The sequence below is a fragment of the Harmonia axyridis genome, chromosome 1, assembly GCF_914767665.1.
Source record: "Harmonia axyridis chromosome 1, icHarAxyr1.1, whole genome shotgun sequence".
Taxonomy (NCBI): Eukaryota; Metazoa; Arthropoda; class Insecta; order Coleoptera; family Coccinellidae; genus Harmonia; species Harmonia axyridis.
In genome coordinates, this window is record NC_059501.1 from 72,592,902 (window position 1) to 72,617,045 (window position 24,144).

Consider the following 24,144-nt stretch of genomic DNA (forward strand, 5'->3'; position numbering starts at 1 on the left):
ATTCTTTCACGTAGTAATTTTAGGAATATTGTATTAAAAATGACTTAATCAAGAATTGAGATTATATAATATGAAATAAAAATTAGTAACATAGTAAGTTATATAAGTTTTTCAATCTCTTTCACTACATATCTTGGTGAACTCTTTTTCTGATTAATAGTTAGGATCTTTCAAATGAAACATTCATGAAATAACATTGGATATATAATTTTATAAAAATATACATAAAAAATACATGGCATATTTAATGGTGTATAAAAAGGCACTAGGCAATTAACAAAATGTACATATTCTATCAATTCAACACATAATAAGTCTTTAAAATATACAAGGCAATGCGGTGATATTTTCCAACATAACATTATCAAAAATAGATATGTAAACTTTTCTTATAACTAATTTGTACCTGAAAATGTCATTGGTCATCTCCTACGCTACATACATACTATTAGGTCCATATTAGCACAGAAAAACTAAAAATTAAAAGTAAATACGCAATTGATAATTTCAACCTACCATATTGGATTGTTAAGGCAGTTTTTAAGTTTGTCAAAAAATACTCGCAATTTTTTTCGATTCAATGATTTCATGTTTCGGTAAATATTTTGATTTAGCCATCTATTTGGTACAAAATTTCAGCTCTTATTTATGGTTCAAGACAAAGCTTTAATTTTGATAAAGGTAACGATTTATAATTATCAAAAATAATAAACCAATTATGTTGGAATCCGTTGTCCTAAAGTTGTTGTAATTATCGTCCAGGTCATATTGGATCATTCTTTCACGTAGTAATTTTAGGAATATTGTATTAAAAATGACTTTATCAAGCATTGAGATCATATAATATGAAATAAAAATTAGTAACATAGTAAGCTATATAAATTTTTCAATCTCTTTCACTACATATCTTGGTGAACTCCTTTTCTGATTAATAGTTAGGATCTTTCAAATGAAACATTCATGAAATAACATTGGATATATAATTTTATAAAAATATACATAAAAAATACATGGCATATTTAATGGTGTAAAAAGTGAAATTACTCTTATCAATGTACATATACCACTAGGCAATTAACAAAATGTACATATTCTATCAATTCAACACATAATAAGTCTTTAAAATATACAAGGCAATGCGGTGATATTTTCCAACATAACATTATCAAAAATAGATATGTAAACTTTTCTTATAACTAATTTGTACCTGAAAATGTCATTGGTCATCTCCTATGCTACTCACATACTATTAGGTCCATATTAGCATAGAAAAACTAAAAATTAAAAGTAAATACGCAATTGATATAAACGAACAATAAATACATGAACATTGAGCTATTTTCAAAATCACACTAAATACAGTTTTTGAAATTTCCAAAAATCGAAAATTTTTCAAAACATAAAATAAGAATATAGTTAGACATTGAATGTGTGAAAAATAAATAATCTTCAAGAGAAATATTTCATTTCAACCGAAAGCAAATGACAATTTTCAAAATATTTTGCCGACTACAAATAGGACTTAGTCATTAATATAGATATCACTTGAAGAAAATATTGAATTAAGTAAAAAAAAACAGAATAAACAAAGTCAATGTTAATAGTAGTTTCACTTTAAAAATAACGCTATGGGCCTTTTTCCTTGAAATCATTAGTGACACGGGAACTCTTAAATATTTTTACCTTCAATACTCCTGGATTAAGTACTGTGTATCTAAAAAAAAATTAAAAATATTAAACATTTGGATTTTATAAATATACCCATACACCGAAAGGTAACAAATGGGATAAAGATTATATATATATATATAAATATCATAAAGAACTATTAAGTAAAATCAATTAAGAAATAGATATTCAGCAGAATTTTAGAGGGAGCCGGGCCCCCTCGACAGAAGCAGAGAAAATTCAAGAAGAATATTGTAAAAGGACAGTTATCTAAGTTTTTTCAAATGGAATGACCTGCATGCCATAAGATGTATTGAAAGAAAATAGAATTTCCTTTCCGACGATATTACAGTTACTCAACTCGTTTAAATGAGAAAAATGTTTTTATCTACTCCTATTGAATTATAAACTCATTATTCAACTGCTTTTGAGCAATTAATAGTATCTATTAACAAACAGCGTGATTTATAATAACTCACTACTATAACTCACTATTATAAATCGGAAAATATGGATCTGTGCTTCTATACTTCTCTGCTTCTATTCGATTGGCCGAAAGGGAACATTCCATTATTGTTATTGAGGGGAGGAATGTCCGAGGGAATGTCACTTTTGACGTTTTCAAATTAAGTTGATATCTAATTATTGTGAATGTTTTGCTGAAAACGATTAATTCAGATAGTGAAGATGAAATATTATAAAGGTATACATTTCCAAAAGACAAACAGCTAATGTTACCATACAGAATTAATTGCCCGAAAAAATATAAAGAAGTTTGAAAAAATTTTCAAGATTGGTGTAGCAGTAAGATCATTAAGTAATCGTTTACAGGGAATATTTTTTGGTATATTTTAATGCATTTTTATGGGCAATTATTAAGGTTTTTCAATAAATTTCTATGTCTGTACTCTGTACTGGATTCGAGCTAGCCTAAGCTAGTTCGATTGTGATTGGTAGCACTAAGTTTCCATCTCTCTTGTACGGGATCGAGCACATTATGTTTATTTCCTGTTCCTTCTGTCTTTATTCTAAGTCTGTATTTTTTCTTGGTATTTATTGATATAGTCGTAGATAAAGTATAGTATTCAACTTGCGGTAATGGTCATAACTCACTTGATGAATTACAGCACTCGCCTGCGGCTCGTGCTGCAAACATCATCTGCGTGAGTTATGACCTACATTACCGCTCGTTGAATAATATACTATTATTTGATCTCGTGAAATAATCTTGTTGAAAATCCTTCGGGAGAGTTTATGGCTTTCTGACAATTTCAACAAACTTTCATGCCAGTTTAAAATTTTACCGAAAAATATTTCCTCTCTTATGATATTCTATCCGAAAATTCTATCGAAATTGCGATTTGCGATGGTAACATTATCATCTAATTGGGATGAACAAGAAATTTATGTTTTTCATAAATTTCTGGTACCAATTATCAGAAAACTGATAAGCAATTAAATGTCAAATATTATGGATAAACCATACAGTAATAAACAAAGAGGGAGCATATGTCATTTTTAGTAAGCAAATTTTGTCCACAACATGAACTATCAAATTTGACATGAAGCGTGCGGAAATGAAAACATATCAGTGATACGATATTTCACTCAATTCGAGAGTTTCTCCACAAAGAACGCACTTCTTATGTCCCATAGTCAATCAACGTTTCATATTAACTCAAAATATATTGGAATAAATACCTTAATATATCAGACATTCAGAAAACAAACTTCAAGTGCGCCAAACGACGTGAAACAACTACGTCTATGGAAACAACCGATGACACTAGGAGAGCAAAAGTTGCCAAACCTTGGATTTCAGAAGGTAGATACAGAAAATAATAAATATTTTGTTTATTATAAATTCGACAATTAGGAAAAATATCGGATTCCAAATATTCAAATTTGCATATTTAATCGGGAATCATCCAAATAAATATATTTCATTCAATACCCCCTTGAAGTTAGGCCGTTTCAAAAGTATACACCCTGTATAATATACATTCATGATGATATAGTTAAATTGTGAATTTGAAAATATATCACAATCCGACAACGTAATCTAAACATGTTGGGGATATGTAAAAATTGCGCATACTTCCTCTATCTATGTTTATTATTCTATGGGATAAACAAAAAACTAATCGCGTTTGCACTCATCTCAACGCAATTTATTCGAAAAATGATGTTATGAATGTTATGATACCTAATGATGACACAAACGCATACACTTGACAAAAAATTTGCATATTTCTAAAAAATAAAAAGAAGATGTTAAAGAACTATCTATATGTGGCAGAAAAAACAATAGTTGTACAACTCACTTTAATTGTCTACTCTGTAATCGCCGGCTGACTGCTGGTTTCAACCTTGCCACTCCATTGACACTTCTATTGCCTCGCCCAGTTATTATCAGGAGTTCCAGATGACGTTTCTGAGATGTCTTCAACTCCGCAATTTTGTTGTCTAAAAATATATCTAGGGCAGACACAGCCTCCTTCACGTACAGATGATGAAGGTCAAGAGCATTTATATTCTTCATAGATTTTGCATTTCTATCAAGAAGAAGACAAGCAGCTTTGTTATTCGCTTCGTCATATAATTGGGTTTGCTCTTTAGCCATTTCAGAATAAAACATCGCCACTCCTGTCTGGCCTGTTTTATAATAATCTTGGGCCTTTTGGTGGAGCTCCTGTCTTTTTCTCAAGTGGTGATCAGCATCTTTCCGATAATCCTGTGCGGTTTTTTCGCTTTCACCCTCGGATTTCAAAGATAACTGTTAACAAAACATAGAATAACATATTAATAAAAGCTTTTAAATATATATGTTACCGGCAATCAAGTCAAGTCAATTCAAATACAGAGATAATTTCACCGAAAATACTCCCAACTTTTTCAAATTGAACCTTCTACTTTACAGCATGTTCTGAGGAATTTCTTAATCCATACGTCCATTTAATGTACCAGGTTTTTCACCATAATTTGACCCCCCCTTTAACTTTTTCACTAAAAGAGGTACAAAAATATGTTTTCTACAAAATTGTCACGAAATCGACTAGTGTTTTTAGTGATTTCACAAAACGAAATATATACATAGTGGGCAACATATTGATTGCAACTTCATTTTTTCAAAAGGAACACCCTGTATATTTTCTTATATTTGACTAGCTCTTTTTCCCCTGATTTCGAATATATAACATATGTTTGATCTATCTCTCTTATTCTGAGTACCACAGAGTTTCAAATTTTAAGAACCACCTGGTATGATCAGTATTCTGTTTTCAAGTGGTAGGCTGCGATAACTCAAAATGGTCTTTTTTGAGTTATCTCGTTTGCAACGATATGACATACGTTTTTCACTATGAATTGGAATTGGATGATTTGGATGCAACTCCATATATTATCTCCTTGTAGCTTTCTTATTTTCAATTGTTCTTTACATAAAATGAAGGTATTTCAAATTTTTCCGCTTCTGTGTAGTGCAAATTCGAAGAATAGTTTCATTCAATGACAAACGTATGTCATATATCGTTACCAACGAGATAACTCAAAAAAGGCCATTTTGAGTTATCGCAGCCTTCCACTTGAAAACTGATACTTAGCTTGCCAGGTGGTTCTTAACTTGAAACTCTGTGCCCTGTGGTACTCAGAATAAGAGATAGGCCAAACATGTGCTATATATTCGAAATCAGGGGAAAAAGAGCTAGTCAAATATGGAACAATATACAGGGTGTTCCATTTGAAAAAATGAAGTTGCCATCAATATGTTGCCCACTCATTTTGAAAAACACTAGACGATTTCGTGAAAATTTTGTAGAAAACATTTTTTTGTACCTTTTTTAGTAACAAGGTAAAGGGGGGGTTAAATTATGGTGAAAAACCCGGTACATTTCCTAAGCTATCTTGAGTAGTTCTCGAAAAAAATATAACCGACAAAGGTCTATAAGAAATTGTTCATTTCCCTAGCGCATTGTATGCAATAAGACCTGTTTTATGGAATATATGTACAGGGTGTTTCACCATTGACGTTTCGCCCTTTTACGGTTAATCGCTGAATTTTTCGTATTTTTTTGAAAGGGCAAATATATGTTTCTTTCTAATGGAACACCCTGTTTTCTATTGAATTTACAGATTGCATAGAATAAATGATCCCAAGTTTGTTCAAACTCTCATGTGCTCAAAACTTAACGATTTTTCATATATTAAAGGGTCTTTGGAAAAACTATTAACTTCAAAATGAATACATTTATTTGAATTAGATTTTGGAAGCGAATACTAGAAGAACGGAGGTTAGTATTGACTTTTTGATAATTATTGATAACTCTACTGGGTGTTCAAAAAAAGACGATTCATTGATGACTTATTCAAATGTTAATATTGTACTTATTCCAAATGGCACACCCTAAATTTTATTTTCTCATTCGTTTCAAAATATTTCAAAGATAGTAAAATTTGTTTACCAATAAAAAATAAAATACATGCTATGCCATTTGAAATACAACCAATATTAACGTTTGAATGAGTCATCAATGAATTGTCTCATTTTGAACACCCAGTAGAATTCTCAACTAGTATCAAAAAGTCAGTACCTCCATTCTTCTAGGATTAACTTTCAAATTCTCATTCAAATTAATTTCGGAGTCATTAAGTTTCTCCAAAGACCTTCCATCTTATGTAGAAAATTCAAGTAGAATATTGAATATTTTGCGTGTATATTCACAACAACAATTTCAAGATTTGCGCAAAATTTCGCGTTTACAGCTTCATCAGCACCATAGAATATTCAAGCAGAATATCGCGAAAAAAAACGATTATTTCACTGACATCAGATCTCACCAAGTTTAGATTTTTGCTCAGAGTGATGAACATATGTTTATTACCCTATAGATTTTTGTGTTGATCAGAACCATACAAAATTCCAGCAGAATATCGAAAAAAAATTCTAAATTATTCAGTAAATGGTTTTTTATAACAGTGCAGGATTTTTCGAGGACTCGCATTCATGCTGCAATTGTACCCTTAGATATAACTATATCGTGTACAATTGGCGAAAGAATGAAAGAGCGCTCCAAAGTTACTGACTTGACGTGAGTGCTTTTCTTATTTTCACGATAACATTTATTTTATTCTTGTATTAAAACAGTATTATTAACTTTTTTTATGTTAACCATTAAATCGTGTTTTAAATTATTTTTTCTACATTCATGCAAAAAGCAAAACTTTATTGAACTATATTTAGTGGAAAAAGAAGTTCTTTATTGCACTAGTGCAATAAAGTTTTTATTGCACGCATCTGTCATTCTACTTCAACGTGCTCTGTCATCATGACAAACAAATATTTCAGCCTGAAGGAAATAACGATGTACAGTTACCAAGTACTAGTACGTTTACAGCAGTAACAAATCAATAAGTGGATTTAAAAAGTACTTCACTACGAAATATTCATATTGAAAATTGCACCAATTGTTCATTCACTTTCAACATTGAGGGTAAAAATAAAGTTTGAGTTGAATTGTTCGTAACGTTTTAGTTCCTGTTTCAATGCAAATCGATATTAATAATAAAGTATTCAAGTTGCGCTTTTCATTTTCCTACACCTAGTGCCGCACCTCATAAATCATTTTTTGCTTTTTGCATGAACGTAGAAAAAATGTTGTATGCAACTCGTGCAATAAACATTCACTTTTTGCACTTGTTGCATAAAGAACTATTTAACGCTTATTCATTATGCTTTTAGTCAGGAATTTTTTATCTTTAAGATATTTATCTCTAATTGAAGTAATTAACCAAAGGAATATTACAAATCCTAGTTACCTTATCCTTATACTGTTCAGTATCTTCTTGTGCCGCCTGGAGTTCTTGTAATGTGGACTGGCTAATAGGAGGTTCTCTCAGTTCACTGTTAACACAAGTGACACCAAGAGAACTCGCCAGATCATCAAATGTTTGTTGGTAATTGAAATCATTGGCATGATATACTTCCAATATAAGTTTTTCTTCTAGGGTTGGGAAAGCTTCGCAAAGTTTCTTTTTTGAAAGTAAGAAAGCTAAATCATTAGGTGTTTTCAGTTTGGGTAATTCCTTTTGTTGAATCTTCATTGCAGCTTGCTCATTCATAATATCTTTAAATCCTTCAACAGGAGTGGGAGTTCCGAATAACTTGCCTATCTCTTCCTCATATAATTTCTGTGCAAATGCTGCATCTTCGTTGGTTATAGATTCTAGAATGCTCTTCTGGGCATCTATTTGTTGATAAATAGATTCAACGTAAAAAGCATAAAGCTGTTTAGCCAAAACTTTAGGCACTTGAACTTCAGTCTGAAAACCAGCAGGCCAATCATTACAGGAATAGCCAAACTCTTCCCTCAATTGTTCGACCATTTTCTGACTTATATCGAGCATTATGGTTTCACTATTTGTAGAGGACCCTTTTAATCGTCCACTCGACTGATCGGAATCAGACTCCAATGGAGAAGAAACATCTGTGATCTCCTCTTCTGAATTACAACATTCCGGAGTCGTTATTCCATCTGTTTCATACATCTCTGCTCTGGCTGTTGAAGTAGAAGGTTCGTTCAACAATTCTTCATATACAGACTTGGTCATTTCCTGTTGCTGTTGCTCTTCAGAGGGCTTAGAGATCACATTGTCTGAAGTGAATGATAAATGTGAATAATCTTTGTTGTCTTCCAAGAAAATTTCAAATGTCATGTCGAAATTGCCTTTACAATCGTCATAAATATCTCTTATATACATTGGTGGAATATTCGGAAAAACATCGATTAACCTTTCGAGATCTTCACTCCTATCTGAACAAACGTCATTCTGTGTTGAGCAGCTTTTGTCCAACATTCCCGACTTATAGCGTACTGTTTGTTGTTTGCCAGAATTTATTTCTCTACACCTTCCATATATACATTTAGAATTGGCTGATTCCGCATGAAAATCAGCTATGCAAGTATTTGTACTAGATTCACAAGTATCAGGTTTAGTTTCTTCAATTACAATATTATTGGATTGGGGTATATTTAGATCCGTCCAAGATTTAACAATAGCACCAGTTTCAGTGTCCCAAGAAAATGCGAAGTTATGTTTAATAGTTTCTGTAGCTGGCTTATCTTTAGTTGCTTGATTTCTAGGTTTTTCTTCCGGAGAATGGTCGGAACTTGAATCTTCTTCACTACTCTTTAATTCTTTACTTATTTTTGATCTTCTGCATTTTTCTTTATTAGATGGTGACAAATAACCAAGGGGAAATTTGAAATGTTCCAAGAGCTGTTCTCCTGTGATGCCCATCGATTCGTACCTCAACAGCATATTTTCAATATTTACTTTTGGAACATTGTGCTGATTTTTTTTTTTCAGTTCGTTAATATTTAAGGACCATCTTGTACTCATATCAATAACGCGGATTTTATATTTGTGCTTTACAGCCATACCCAAATAAGACTTCATCTCCCATAATTGTGTGTTTGTGTTGTCAACAATGATTGGTTTTAATCCCATCGACATTTTACGATCTACATTTTTCTGATTCCACGCATGTGCATCAGAGAGTAATGAACTGTCAAATGTGTATACTCCTTTGCGAAGGAAAAAACGATCTGTACTGTGTATGTGGTTTGCAGGTTCTGCATTGGGCAGACAAGCTTTTAGGATTGATGTTGCTAGTGATGATTTTCCACTACCGGGCAACCCCCTTATTAATATTAGTAATTTGCTACCTGCTAATACATCATCGATACATTCTTCTATTTCATTTAGATTAAGGTATTGGTCATATTTTGGTATTTTATGTTTACTTGAATATACCGCTTTTCTTTTTATTTGTCCTCTACGTTCCTTAAGCTCCAAATCCGCTTCCATCACTGAAAAAAGAAGAACCTTAAAAGGAAGAATGGCTACCAATCCGCTACTGCTACTACTAGTTCAAATTAAATATTATTCCATTATTCAAAAGAAAAAAGATTATGTGAGAATCTACACATTCCAACAGATACAGAAAACAATTGAAAAAACTCTTATTCAAAAATGTAAATTATCTGAAGAAGCTACTAGTTAAACAATTATTATATTGAATATATAGAGAAGCGTAGAAAAGAGAGAGATATCTAACGCGAGGAACAGATACAAATTCCAATTGATTAAATAAAGATAGTATGATGCTGTCATTTGAACAAATCCCTTCCCAACATCGTTTTGAGGAAAGAGGAGTACAAGTGGGCGTGTTCGAAATGATTTGGTCTAGCTCTAGATCATCTGAATTGATACTTAGTATATTACAGAAAACGAGAATGATATATTCTCATATTTTTATTTTGTGATGTTTTCAAGGGGGCGTCATGATCATAATTCGACAGGGTTATCACTGTTGTATTCGAGGATACGGGAAATATTTCCCCCTTAAGCCCCGCAATAACCGAGATGATCATAAAACTCCGCCCCCATATTCAACAACACCGCTGGTGTTACCGAGCTTGCTATTGCTAGTCAAATATTTTCATTCTCAGCTCTTCTGAATTTCGGGTACTCATGTGAATTTTTGAGCCAACTATCCCCACCAAAAAAGTCGGTTGTAGTTAAATCCGGCCTCCTTGCTGGCCAGGGTATATTTTCAGTGCAAATGAATTGTCCACGAAAAGTTCTATTCAAACATTCTAGAACATACGTCCATCCTGTTTAAATCAAACTTTTCATAAATCAATTAAACAGGGTGGCCACTTTTTCAATGGGATTGTATTGGTAACTTTTAAACCATAAGAGTTAGGAGATCGATCAAATGGAGAAAAAGTTGCATGCATAGAAGCATTATCAAGCAGTTCAAACAAATCGAAATTATCAGGGCCGGTTATTGAGATATCATGAGAAAAGTAAATTATGTCATTTTGATTTTCCTTTTTTTTCCACTTTATCTAAAATATTATCAAAAAATGTTACTGGAATTTTTTATTCGACAGTAAATTGTTCTCAATTTGACGTAATCAGATTTCGTATCCAACGTTTCGTGCTCTCTGGGTCACCCTCAACCTCATTTTTTTCAATACGGACCTGTATATTTTATGTCACTTTTCGAAATAACTTTTAACGCTGAATTCAACGATATATCATACAATGTCATTCAAAGTTGATTTTCAGGTGATTTTGACCCTTATCAAATTTTCTTTGTCAAGTCATGAGACGCGAATACAATGATTTTAAATTTGAATACCAAGCCTTGCAAAACTTATATCGTAATGATATCAAAATAAGGTATTCAAAAAGACGAAATAAGCAAATGTATAAGAAGTATGGGTTCCAGAACCGTTAAGTGCATTTTACAAAATGGTGGACATTTAGAACACTTACTTCATTCAATTTCATTTACTTTCGAATAATCATTCGATTTTTCTTTCATTAAATGATAATTCGTTTAATTATTATGGATTGCGATATGTAAATAATTATTACTTGTTTCTTGATTCGATTCTGATATGTTCCATTTAGTTCAAGATGAGTAATTTGATTTTCTCATCGAAATGTATTGCATGTTGTTAATTAAACTAAAGGTACCTGAATGTAATACAGATCCGACCCAAAGAAATTTGGATAAGGGTCAAAATCACCCGAAAATCAACTTTGAATGACATTGTATGATATATCGTTGAATTCAGCGTTAAAAGTTATTTCGAAAAGTGTCATAAAATATACAGGTCCGTATTGAAAAAAATGAGGTTGAGGGTGGCCCAGAGAGCACGAAACGTTGGATACGAAATCTGATTACGTCAAATTGAGAACAATTTACTGTCGAATAAAAAATTCCAGTAACATTTTTTGATAATATTTTAAATAAAGTGGAAAAAAAAAGGAAAATCAAAATGACATAATTTACTTTTCTCATGATATCTCAATAACCGGCCCTGATAATTTCGATTTGTTTGAACTGCTTGATAATGCTTCTATGCATGCAACTTTTTCTCCATTTGACCGATCTCCTAACTCTAATGGTTTAAAAGTTACCAATACAATCCCATTGAAAAAGTGGCCACCCTATATTATAATAATAATATAACAATCATGTTAAATGTTGTTTGTTTTTATTTTATTTACTTTAGTTCGGTATTATTTTTGTTTCTAGCAACCAAAGTGCAAAATTCTCGAAAAATTGCTTTTTTCTCCCGATAATATGGTCAGCTGTTAAAGGGTCAGAAATAAATAAATAAATAAATTCAATTTGACAACCGAAGAAGGCGAACACACTTTCAACCTTGTTTACTTCTTGCTTTATCCCTTCCAGTACTTTTCGGCGTTTCCTATGAAATTCACCTCAGAATTCACACAGAATATACTCTAAGAAATTCACCTTCTAGCTACACTGGCGCCAGAAAATTACGTCAGTTCAACGGACATTTTTGAAACGGAAAGATTATTCTCTTTATCTCTACCATCAATTTAGCGATTTCGAGCGAAAAGAGCTCTTTAAAATATCTCAATCATTGAGCTCTGATGCCATCAATAAACTAGTTGATTAAATAACTATATTTCCATAATTACTAAAATATATGAAACGGAAATAGTTTCACCACACTTTCTCTCCAACAGGTTCACATTTTCGAATAATTTTGAATTAATTAAATATCAGTTCTTAAATAGGTGTCAATTATTCTTGAATATGATGAAAAATAAAGAGACAGGGAAATGGAAAGAATTTCAGAGATAGCAGCTCTGGGATTTCAAAACTATCTGAAAATGTTCAACAAGATAAACGTTTTAACATCTGTTTATGCATTCTAAACTTTTCTTGAGAATTGTATCTAACCAATAATCTGCAATTTTCAATTTTTTTGTGGAAATTTACATTTTTAGTTGTTTTAAAGATTGTAATGAAATGTTTTTTAATGTTTTGCATACCAAGGAGAAATGTGAATATTCTGATGTACTGTAATTTACCGACAGGTTAGAAATATGATATATGCTTCAAGAAAATTAGGTATATGTTCAGTGAAATCTAATAAAATAACAGTCTCAGGAAGCACAAAAAGCTACTTTTCTGGAAGGCCACCCACTCATGGTACACCCTATATAGGTTTTCTGGGTGTTCTGAAATGGAATATAATAAAGGAGAAGTCAGTTGGTGTTATTTTCTTCGATTATACAAGGCGAATCTTAATATTGTACATTAAATTTAGCCATAGATTCCTCACATCAATTTTTTTTTTACCATTTTTGCAGATTCGGCTCAGGAGGCAAGATGCAGAGAATTGAAATTCTAAAAAATAAAATGGTTTTTCCTTTTATTTTTCACATGAACACAGAAATAAATGAATTTCAGTGTAAATACATTCTTCAATTGTCTTTTTTGTTTCTACTTCTGATGGTTTCCAAGTTATAGCTTCGCTGATCCATAAAACTGTACGAAATTGGCATAAAGAGAGTAATTAGAAATAATCTGAAGTCGCAATTAGAATACTCATTTTAAAAAAATTAAATTATTCTTCATGGTTTCTTATTCTTTCAAAATAATCAAAGTTGAATGATATATCAGTGAATAATTGGACAAATTACACCTTAATTGAGAATCCACCCCTGAACAAGGAAATGCCTCCAACAGGCTTCTTTTTTTATTAGCCAAGTCTTACTTTCTTAGGAAGGACATGCAAAATAAAAATTTTTGTGACGAATTTTACAAAATTAATGACTGCATTCCATTGCAGCAATTAATATAATTTTTTTTTCTGAAATACCCCTATTAACATTAAAAATAAAATGCTGTCATCCGAATTGCTTTTTATGTTATTTTATACTTTCATTAGAAATATGATTTTCATTTTCAAATAATTTTTTCAACTGTTCCTCAATAGAAATCAATGTATTCCTCATATTTTTACTTAGATTCAAAGTAAAAATAGAGGGTGGCTTGTTGGGTTATAACATGATCACAGCCGTTTGAGCACCCTAATGGCCAGTTGCACCGTTTGCCTGAACATTGATTAAAAATTCAAACATTGATTACGTTATGATTTCTCTTGCACCATGTTTCAAATGACGTTTAATGTGGCCTAATCACCGATTACACTAAAAAGGAAAATTGGGACGTTTATTTTCCCGATTTGTTTTGACCAGGGTTCTGCGCATAGACCTCATATCAATTTGATATCAAGTCTATGGTTCTGCGCAACTCAAAACGTCGAAACATATAACTTATTACATAACCATAAACATTATTTCTCTATGGACATAATCAGATAATGTGTCACATTGTTGTTTGGTTTTGTGAGGAAATTCAAAATTAAAATATGGATTCAGATTCGTATCGTGAATTATCATTCAATGACAATTTATAATAATAATTTATAATTTATGTTAACTTTGTCACCACAAGAACAGAGAATCTTAAACATTATAAAAACTTTGCCACGAGAACAGAGAACCTTATAAAATTTAATTCCTGATTTCTCTATGATCACCGTCGATATTTTGAAATGTTACCAAGCATATATCTTCTGTTTAGCAATCGGTAGAAATTATAACCATCGATTAGTCCTAGACATTGATTACGTAAACAGCGTTTATAATTCATGTTAACTTTGTGATCACAAGAGCAGAGAACATTATACTAGAAATTTGAAATTCCTGATTTTTTTTCTATGAACACCGACGAGATTTTGCAATGTTGCCAAACATATCTCATGTTTAGCTGAACATCGGTAATTATTACTATTTAATTATCAAACGGTGCAACACTGAACATTGATTATGAAACAATATTTATTTTGTGAATGGTGCAATTGGCCCTAAGTACATCATACAAAATGTGATTTATGGAAAATTCTACCTCATTTATCATAGATCTACCAACATTTATCAAAATGAATAATATAATTCATAGAAGTTCTATTTTCATATTGAATGAGTTCTGTGTTATCTCAGTGATGTAGATTTCAGAAGGACAGGAGTGCATTACACCATTGTGAAGCTATCAAATACTTTCAACTTTTTACCTGAGCCAAATCTGGAAAAATGGAAAATAAAAATCTACAGTTGAACAGTATAGTTTATAAACTTTATAATTGAATAGGGCATAGTTTTTCACGCATTTTTCTCAAATCAATGTCCTAAGGCTACTCAAAACTTGTAATAGGTCATTTATAATAAACTATTCAAGTTATATTTTCAATTTATCTATCTATCATGGATATGAATCATTCAGCAATAAAGATACTAACTGATAACTGAATAATCTTATTTAAGAATAGAATGAATTCTATTGTGTCTCTACATTAATTAAATTTTTATGCTCGGTACTTACAACAACAACAATTTTTTCTCAAGGCATAATAAATTATACTGGAATTCAACCCCTTATGACGGTCCATCAATTTTTTCACAGTAGTTTGATCCATCGAATCTATATCATAAATAGCAGACGACATCTCGAATTTTTAAAATAACTTGGAAGCACGTTTCAAAGTAAAATAATATGATCTTCACAAACTATTCACTAACTAACTATTCACACCTTTCACTCATACAATAACAATATTTCAAATGAATAATCTGCTTGGCAAAAAAAAACCAATAACAGGTTTTGCTTTGTTGACCCTGGGAACTCACTATTGTTTTGACTTTCGAAAATGAAACAAGACCTACCACGTCAATCATTAGACCACTCACACAGAACAAAAATCACAGAATACTAAATATATAATAAAAATGTTCTTCTTTATTTGAATATCTTCATTAAAAAACAGGCAGACGCCAACCTATATGTACCGGCTCATATAAGAAAGAAGAAGAATTGAAAAATAATTTTCTAATACTGCTCTTGAGTTTTCTAGATATGCTTGTTGAATTGTTTTGTATTTGAATGGAAATCCAAAATCAACTGATTCTTCCCATTTGAAGTTTTATTTATTGTAGTAACCACAAACTTCTGAGGATGAGTATATTCTGTGCTTGAATCAAGGTTAATCATAGAATTGTATCATAGAATATATAATATTATTCAAAGATTTGTATTTCATTTTCATCTACTTCTTCCTTCAAATGCCCCTAGTAATTTCTAACAGTTGCACTGATATTGGGGACAATTTTTTTGTAACACTTGAAAAAGTTACAGAGAAATAATAAAATTTTGAATGTTTAAATGAAAAAGTAATTCGCCAATACCATGCCATCTATATACCAAATTTATAATCAATTTACAAAATGACTGATTTTCAAGGTTAAAAATGCCCCAGCTGATGCTGATATTGGAAATTTAATTATAATTTGTGATATAAAAAGTTTTATACTGAAATTAAAAAAAATTCAGAGATTTGCAACAATCTACAGTGTATTGATGGTACCAGATTCATCATATAATATACCACAATTTTAATTGGTTAAATCTATACTCGGAGCACTTGCACTTCGGTTTTAACAGTATTCAAAAAGGTATGATATTTTTGTCGTTTTTTCACCTATTTTTTCGAATATTTCAGTATACTGCTAATTTTGGTCGTTAGATATAAAAATTTGCACTCAATAATTTTAAAGATAGTGCTCATTTGGTTTTGTCAAAAAAATTGAAGGGATGTGATAACCCATAAGTATATTTCAAAGAGTTATTAACTTCGTGATGTCCCCATTTTTTACATCAAATTAATTTAGTTTCAATGTTTTTTGGTGGTTGCAGTGTTTTCATTAGATTTATATTACATTTGTTTTTACTTTGAATGACCATAAACTTCAAAGAATGATGTTTTGATAATTTAATAAGAATTCACTAAATATCTTCAACTATAATGCAGGTAAGGTTATTTCAATCAATTTGGTAGTGTAAAAGACGACACGGTTAGTTCATAATTAATGAATAAGTTTTATTGTTTTATTTCAGTAAAAATGCCTCGTGGTAAGCGTAGAGCAGTCCCAGAAAATTCAAATGAGGAGGAAAGGAGTAATTCTAAGAGGAGAAATACAGCTAAGTATGTATATCATCAATTGAAAGTATTATCTTTTTCGGAAAATTCAAATTGAAAAATAACCAAACTAGACTTTAGTGTCTGGATACATTTTTTGACTATGGCACCTCTGATATTTAGATAGGAAGGATTGCATTATTTATCTTAAATAATGCATTATGGAATAAAAAAAATTGAAAATATGCAATTGGTTAATTATGATTTTTATTGGGCATTAAAAAATTAATTTCTCAATAAAATTATTTCCATAAAATGTAATATATTTCAGACTTGTATTTCAATAGCTATAAATAATTTCATAATATCTTTATATAGTACATCACTCATTTATATAATATATAAATAATAATTATATTTATATAATTACCTGAAAATTTTTGGATCTGTCAAAGTTATAAAATATTTCCTAATTACTACTACCAACCATTTTGAACCAAATCTTTATGAATTTAATGAAATGTTTTTAATATTCAACGAAAAATAAAATATGGGTTACTAATAGAAATTGTCAATAAAAATGGTATAAACCAGAAAACTATTTATAGTTAATCAAAATGATGAAAAGCTAAATATTTTTATTTTGTTCAAACTACAAACCTGTAATTGAAGACTGACAAAATTAGTTCAATTCATTTGATAAATAAATTTAATGAATAGAATTGCCGCCAATTTTTTCTGAGCTTATTTCATTGTTGTTATGTAGAACTAGAGTTATTTATAGATGTTTGCCAGCTCATATATATTTAGATTATTATTTCATCTAGTAGTCAAGGAACTAAAGGTTTTCAACATTTTATCAATATATAATTTATGTATATTTTTATACCCAGGTATTTAATATGTTCGTTTTATTTTCACAATGTATTATGTATACATGTTGGAGAGAACTTATTCTCTTGTGTTCTTTGTTTATGATGGCTTGAAATTTTATATCTAAAAACTTTTATTGTAGTACGCGACGAACATCCAGAGTGGAAGAAACACCAAGGGAGAGTTTCAATAGTAAAAAGTCATTAGTATGGTTTAGGGAATATACCACAGCAGATGAGGCCAATGTAATTGGACCTGATGGTATAGAAAAATTCTGTGAAGATATTGGTGTAGAACCAGAAAATATTTTGATGTTAAGTGAGTAGTTCTCTTCCAATCTATTCAAAGGAACTCAATCAATTTTCTTTGATTCAAGTAATTGCATATAAAATGCAAGCTAGACGTATGGGATTTTTCACCAAAGAGGAATGGCTGAAGGGATTCAGTGACCTTCATTGTGATTCTGTACAGAAACTACAATCCAAATTCGATTACTTGCGATCATTATTGAACGATCCCAACACATTCAAAGCAATCTACAGATATGCATATGATTTTGCTAGAGTAAGTTGGGCTCAATTTTCTCTCAGTTACTTAAAGTTCCATTGACTTAGCATTTAAAACGGTTAGAAATAAGTACTCATTAATTTCAATACCGACACTGAACATGAAAAACGACACTTGGGTAAAAGTTCTTAAAACCAAATTCAGTTTTATAGAAGAAGAAGAACCGGAAATTAATCGATGAAACATAAAATATGATCCAATCAGCAAAACCGCTATTGGCTGGTGTTCATATGATAACACTTGATTGGAATGTTTTAGATTTGAAATGATCTAAGTTTATTCCCAATTATTGGAAAAAGACTCATCCAAAATAGCAAAATGAGTGTTCATGTTCATTTCGCGTGGATTTTAACATTAAGAAATATAAAAAGGAATTTTTCTTTTGGAATAGCTGAATAAGTTCATTAAAACTACAGAGGTAGTTCTTATATGTAAGAAATAATCAAGTTTTTTATATTTGATAAACCTCAGAATTTCTATCGGGCAACACACTGATTAATTTAAAATTTTTTTCAGTTGTTTGCAGATTTGAGGTCAAAATACTGAATTAAGTTTATTTAAGCAATAATCTTAATGCAAAATTTCCTGATCAATTTACATTACATAATTACCAATTTGAACAAGCTCGCAAAAGTTACTTACTTCACGTCACTGCTTTTCTCATTGTTTTTTTGGTCAATTAACTGAAAGTCCAATATCAGATGATGCTAAAACTCTGAGCAAATATGGAGCTTTTTAAATGACCAATTCCCAGTTCCATTCCAAGTGTTTAGAAGGAAATGTTTAATTACAACCAATTTATTCTAAAACTTTCAGGATAAGGACCAAAGAAGTATGGACTTAGAAACAGCAAAAGCAATGTTGCAATTGTTATTAGGTCGAACCTGGTCTTTGTATGTTCATTTTAGTCAGTTCCTTGATCAGTCTAAGTACAAAGTAATAAATAAAGATCAGTGGTGTAATATTCTTGAGTTTTCGAAAACCATATCCATTGATCTATCAAATTATGATGTGGATGGAGCATGTAAGTAGTCTTCTCTAATTCTCATATTGCTTTGAACTAAGGTCATATGAAAAAATTAGGAATATTAAGGGCCAGTTTCACGATTTGTTGATAACTCATACCTGAAAATTGTGTTTCACTCATGTCGGAAAGGTTGAACTGACTGGTCAACCTATCATCAGTCTCCGGGTAATCCAACACCTAAACCAAATAGTTTATATATTTTTATCCTGTGGATAACCCAAATTTTTTCATAAGATATCAAGTGTATCTGTATAATGCAAGATTATATCATTATTGAGCTGTTTTTGTACAATAGCAATAACTTGTCATCCTGAATTTTTAGAAAATGATTTTGAGCATTTCCTTTCATGCATATCATACGATTTTCCTGAATATGACGATGAAGAGTTTAGGTCTTAGTTTCATCTATCAAAGTTAGAAGTTCATTATGTACCATCATATCATTCTGCAAATTTTACTCTTTGGTTTGTATGTATCTTCTTTCAACGTTGAAAAAATATACAACTAACAATGTGCAAAAACTTTATTGAATTCCAGTAGAGAGATTCAAACCTGGGAACATTTATACTGAAATCCAATAATAAATTTCGAAAATTCATTACTCAAAAACCATGAACACTGTATGTACTCCTTATCGGAGCCGATCTAAGAATCTATTAATCTGATTATACGAGGTTTTGGAGTCCGCTATGTATTAACAGAGTTCACGATCAATTTCATTAATTTTTTTGTTGATAGACTATATTTCAGTCGTTGAATGATCAAGTACATAGTATTTCCATTCAAGTTGCCAGGGAATTCAAAAGTTTCTTCTTTTATTAAGGTTATAAAAAGGATGTCACAGAAATTAATATAGACACCTATTTCACAGTTTAATAGTGAAGTTATTTTCATGTTCAAAACGTTAACGAACCTTGTATTTGTATTGGGGTTTATTTTTTGAATGAATAAAAAATAAATTTGGATTATTTGACCAAAATTCTTCCAGATATTGAAAAGATGTTTTTTTTCCATTTTTGCGTGCTATTCTTTCCAAAATGTAAAAATTTGAGATGGGTTTAAATTGTTTATTCCTCAAAATATTCCAGAGGTACGTTATTGAGAATAATAAACCGAAAGGATATATCAGTTCACACTTCATATTAATCCTCACACTTGAAACTTATGAAGTAGCCTAATGTATGTAGTAATTAACAAAACATTTTGATTCTATGCTCACTTCTTCACAGGTACGTGTATACCTATGTTTGAAAGCTTCAATTTACGTATCTTTAACCAAGCAAACATACAAAACTGACCTTCCATTAAATTATCTATCTTGTAGATATTTCTTCGAGGTATCCAAGATGTGAAACAAAAAATTATCTTAAAAATATTTTATCTGCAGGATTCTATCTGGGACTTTATCAGCAAGTTATGAAACAGGCCTTTATTGTTGTATACCATTGAGAATCTTGTTTTATATTTATCATTTTCAGGGCCAGTTATGTTGGATGAATTTGTGGAGTGGTTACGAGAAAATAGAATGAAGTCACCCAAAAGTTGAGGTTGAATTTGAATAAACAAAAACTAGTTTACATCATTAAATTTGAATCCACATTTTGTGAGTCTTTCAAGTAACCAGTGATTTTGGATTTAAGCTAGGAGTACAGAATCTTATATAGAAAACATTCAATTTCCTGAAAATGTATTTACGGAATCGAATGCTATCCTTATTTATTATTTGTTTTTTTTATGGATTTCTATGACAAACCGTTTTGTGATATTTGGCCCTCTTAACAGAAACATTCTTTAGAAAAATATATCATATTTTCAATATAGCAACTTTAAACTGTTAACTTTTCAAATTGTGCATATTCATTTTTTCATGCTTTTTGTTTTGAATGTGGTAATCTTTAACCAAATGTTCACTTGAGTAGTGTATAAACAATTCTACAAGGGGATATGGAGGCGATAATATAAAAAAAAAATACTTAGGCGGAGTGATTTAAGTTGGCACCCGATTCAAATTAATCATTAACAAATTACACAATTTTACATCTACATCATTGTTCAATACCTCCATTTTTTTTCAGTTTTCATTTGGTCAATTATATTTATTTTTTTTTTAACACAAATTAAAGATTTTGGATTTTTCCTAAAAAGTAGAAAATGTAAAAAATAATCAGCATGAAATTTCAGATATATTCTCCTCTTGAAACTTTTCCTCTCCTCCTCATTAATGTCACGATAGGAATAGCAAAATTTTCAATTTGTTAAAATATGGGACCATACAAGCTGTCTGTTATGGTTTCATTTACCGTTACAGTACAAGTTGTAAACCTTGAAAATAAAAATTAATCCAACATTATGTATTTGTATTGAAAAGATTTATTCCACTCTTATTAAGTATTTCTGAAATTACCTTCTTTTTAAATTGATAATTTATTGAGACTCCTTTTAATGTTTGAACTATTGTTTTCGTGCACCGTTGTCATGTCTGATACTATCAGGAACTTGAATGGCTTTGTTTTACATTAAAACTGGAAATAATGTCTTTCAACATTATTTGTTTATCAAATTCAAGACAATATTAAGATATGTTTGTGTAACTGAACTAAAACTCGCAACAAGCTATTGTTAAAAACCCTCATTTGTCTTTTTCCAATAGGAATCACAATATCAATAATCCAATGAAATTTAAATATCGATATTTTGTACAGTTTTGTATATTCATTTTACACTTAGATTAATACAAAATAAGTTATCTTATTTACAATATCTGTCGGCTTTCATTTTACTTCTCCTGTCTAATAATGCTTCATGGAATGCGCCATCCTGCTTAGCTTTTTCTAGTTCTTTAGTATCCTCCTTACTTATCCTCAATCGTTTATCTTGAAACTTTTGGAACTTTTTTCTGTAAAAAAAAATCATCTAAAAAGGGTCTACTCTAAAATAATACAGAAATTCTGTAGAAGCCCTTATTTATATATACACGATTATTTCCAAGGAAAACAATGTCAACAAATAGAATTTTCTCACTTCTAGTGGGCTATAAATATTTAAGAATCCCATATCAGGATCAAAATATCCTGAAAAAAAATTATGCAACTGATATTGATCAAGAAAGTCGAAGATTATTCTTCATACTCTTCAAAAAAGAGAAAATGCAAATTAATATTTTGATATATAAAAATTAAATTTTACATTCCAGTTGATGTTGACTCTAGTAAACATATATTTACATATTGAATCATAAAATTTATCAGTACAACATGACAAACTCTTCAGGTCAATTATAGAGGAAAAAAAACATTTCATTCAAAATTTCAAATCCAGGGTTTCACTCAGACCTAGGCATTAGATGATAAAATTTGTAAATATTAAAGGAGAACTTACACATAATTGACTTCTATCTGCTGAATATCGCCTTGCTCTTCAGTGGGCACATCCTTCAATGGATTAACTTCACGAGCAGTATGTGACCTGATAGAAATCATTTCATTTTGACTTGCCGTTTTGGCTCTAGCAACTATTCCATCATCATCAGGATCAACTCCAAGAAAACAATCATTATACCCTTGTAAAGCTAACTTTCCATCCTTCAACAAAAATTCAGTTAAATATGGAACCGTTATAATTTGAATTAACTAACCTGAAACACTGGCTCCCATTGTTCCATGGCACCAATAGCATCTGATCTTCCAGTAACGGTACCATCTTTTTCAACTCTCAAATATTTGTCATAACCAGATTTAAATGCTACTTTTTTCTCATTTACAACTACAGCAGTCAAAATTTCTTCAGGGGAAGGACCATCCCCTTCGTTATGTGGAGCTCCTAGTGTAAACAAGCCATTGTCCAACGCTTTAACATAGGTTCTTGAACCGAATTCAATGGCTACAGACCCTCTTATTTCTTCAATTTTCGTTGTTTTCCACCAATTCCCATGGCTCAAGGCATCGTTGTCTACCTTAGGTGTGTTTGATATCTTCTTTTCTTTCCTCTTCCTTTTTTTTGGTCTGAAAATGGGAGCATTTAAATTTCACGAATTTATGATAAGAATTTATACGAATGACAAAACAGTATTGGTGTATTGATAACTGAAAAAGGAGAAAATGGCACGTACTTATCACTTTCACCTTTCAATTTTAGTTTTCCCTTTCTTACTCTATCATATTCCGACATTTTAATATTTTCGAAATAATTGAAAACAATTTTTTTATTGAAAACTGAAAAAAAATTTTGTTGACATAACACTGCGGTAGAATGGGATGTCACTTGTCATGTCAGAAGGGCAAAATATATTTTTTTCAAATAATGACAAAATAGGATATATTGAATAGAGAGCCGTAGCATAATTTCCTGGAATTTTTATAAACATTAAAAAACCACAAGTTTTTTATGGGAAGCGATTAAGAAATTGTTAATGTAGAAAAGAACAAGTTAACTAGAATTCTATGGTACAAGTTTTCTTCTTTGTTGGAATTTGGGCTTATTCAAAGATCATGTACCGTAATTTATTTTTAATGATATTTAATTATTTAACATGTACCGGGATAAAATATCCACATACATATGTTACTACTTATAATTAACTGCCTATAGTGCCATTTGTGATGTCTGGAATCAAATTAATTTTTTTTTTCCATAGGTATACATCTTTCTTGTTCCTATTTCTCATATGCCAGTCCCTTAGTCCCTTTGTTCTTTTCCATACACTAATTCATTTATTCTCCATTTTGGTTTCTAATATATACGTCCTCATCATTTTAATTTCCTGTATATTTCAAAGTATTATTATATTTTCTGATGCCCCTTACTTCGCCAAATTACCCATACAAAGACAAGATTCAAATTTAATTTTGCGGCCTTGGTTGGTCCGCTTTGCTGCGTTTATCAACATTCCCTGCAATAAAAATCTCCAAACCGTCTTTACTAAGCCGCCTGTTCAATAAATAACACATGGCAACCCAACCAATATAAGCAGCATTGCCTATTACCCTAATTGAATGAGGGTTGGAATGTATTTCACAAAGACGAAAAACAATACTTCGAATTACGTGGAAGTTGTTTACACATTCAATATATGAAAAATTCCTACGATTCTGAATTCGAAACTAGTAACTGATAAATGCTAAACGTTTTCAGCGG

At 30.7% G+C, this 24,144-nt stretch overlaps 3 protein-coding genes across 6 annotated transcripts; 1 reads left to right on the forward strand and 2 right to left on the reverse strand.

The window, feature by feature from the left end:
- Positions 1 to 186: 186 nt before the first annotated feature.
- LOC123676908 (NEDD4-binding protein 2-like) lies at positions 187 to 15,274 on the reverse strand. 2 transcript variants are annotated; one of them, XM_045613339.1, is made up of 5 exons: positions 14,954 to 15,274; positions 14,480 to 14,656; positions 7,483 to 9,536; positions 3,993 to 4,444; positions 187 to 1,714 (listed from the first exon to the last, which is right to left on the reverse strand). In XM_045613339.1, exons 3-5 carry the CDS (start codon positions 9,532 to 9,534, stop codon positions 1,627 to 1,629), a joined length of 2,592 nt encoding a protein of 863 aa, XP_045469295.1. In that variant the 5' UTR covers positions 9,535 to 9,536; positions 14,480 to 14,656; positions 14,954 to 15,274; the 3' UTR covers positions 187 to 1,626. The 2 variants fall into 2 exon arrangements, with proteins under 2 accessions (XP_045469295.1, XP_045469217.1); XM_045613261.1 differs by lacking the exon at positions 14,480 to 14,656.
- Positions 15,275 to 15,838: 564 nt separating this feature from the next.
- On the forward strand, positions 15,839 to 21,771 carry LOC123677526 (DCN1-like protein 5). 3 transcript variants are annotated; one of them, XM_045614134.1, is made up of 6 exons: positions 15,839 to 16,080; positions 16,523 to 16,610; positions 17,560 to 17,735; positions 17,794 to 17,981; positions 18,801 to 19,008; positions 20,490 to 21,771. In XM_045614134.1, exons 2-6 carry the CDS (start codon positions 16,528 to 16,530, stop codon positions 20,555 to 20,557), a joined length of 723 nt encoding a protein of 240 aa, XP_045470090.1. In that variant the 5' UTR covers positions 15,839 to 16,080; positions 16,523 to 16,527; the 3' UTR covers positions 20,558 to 21,771. The 3 variants fall into 3 exon arrangements, with proteins under 3 accessions (XP_045470090.1, XP_045470175.1, XP_045470259.1); XM_045614219.1 differs by lacking the exon at positions 15,839 to 16,080 and adding an exon at positions 16,229 to 16,436; XM_045614303.1 differs by lacking the exons at positions 15,839 to 16,080; positions 16,523 to 16,610 and adding an exon at positions 17,287 to 17,437.
- Positions 21,673 to 23,274, reverse strand: LOC123677454 (protein FRG1 homolog). Its single transcript, XM_045614012.1, has 4 exons — positions 23,120 to 23,274; positions 22,646 to 23,012; positions 22,390 to 22,592; positions 21,673 to 21,907 (listed from the first exon to the last, which is right to left on the reverse strand). Exons 1-4 carry the CDS (start codon positions 23,176 to 23,178, stop codon positions 21,760 to 21,762), a joined length of 777 nt encoding a protein of 258 aa, XP_045469968.1. The 5' UTR covers positions 23,179 to 23,274; the 3' UTR covers positions 21,673 to 21,759.
- Between the last annotated feature and the right edge of the window lie 870 nt (positions 23,275 to 24,144).

Excerpts from the sequence above, each read along its gene's own strand:
- LOC123676908 (XM_045613261.1), bottom strand. The coding sequence starts at position 15,077 with ATGTCGTCTGCTATTTATGATATAGATTCGATGGATCAAACTACTGTG. Across the intron at positions 9,537-14,953 it reads GAGAAAAAATTGTTGTTGTT|TGATGGAAGCGGATTTGGAG; the intron begins GTAAGTACCGAG and ends TTCTTTTTTCAG. Across the intron at positions 4,445-7,482 it reads CTGAACAGTATAAGGATAAG|TTATCTTTGAAATCCGAGGG; the intron begins GTAACTAGGATT and ends TTTTGTTAACAG.
- LOC123677526 (XM_045614134.1), top strand. The coding sequence starts at position 16,528 with ATGCCTCGTGGTAAGCGTAGAGCAGTCCCAGAAAATTCAAATGAGGAG. Across the intron at positions 17,982-18,800 it reads ATGCATATGATTTTGCTAGA|GATAAGGACCAAAGAAGTAT; the intron begins GTAAGTTGGGCT and ends TAAAACTTTCAG. Across the intron at positions 19,009-20,489 it reads TTATGATGTGGATGGAGCAT|GGCCAGTTATGTTGGATGAA; the intron begins GTAAGTAGTCTT and ends TATCATTTTCAG.
- LOC123677454 (XM_045614012.1), bottom strand. The coding sequence starts at position 23,178 with ATGTCGGAATATGATAGAGTAAGAAAGGGAAAACTAAAATTGAAAGGT. Across the intron at positions 23,013-23,119 it reads TTGAAAGGTGAAAGTGATAA|ACCAAAAAAAAGGAAGAGGA; the intron begins GTACGTGCCATT and ends TCCCATTTTCAG. Across the intron at positions 22,593-22,645 it reads AATGGGAGCCAGTGTTTCAG|GATGGAAAGTTAGCTTTACA; the intron begins GTTAGTTAATTC and ends TTTTTGTTGAAG.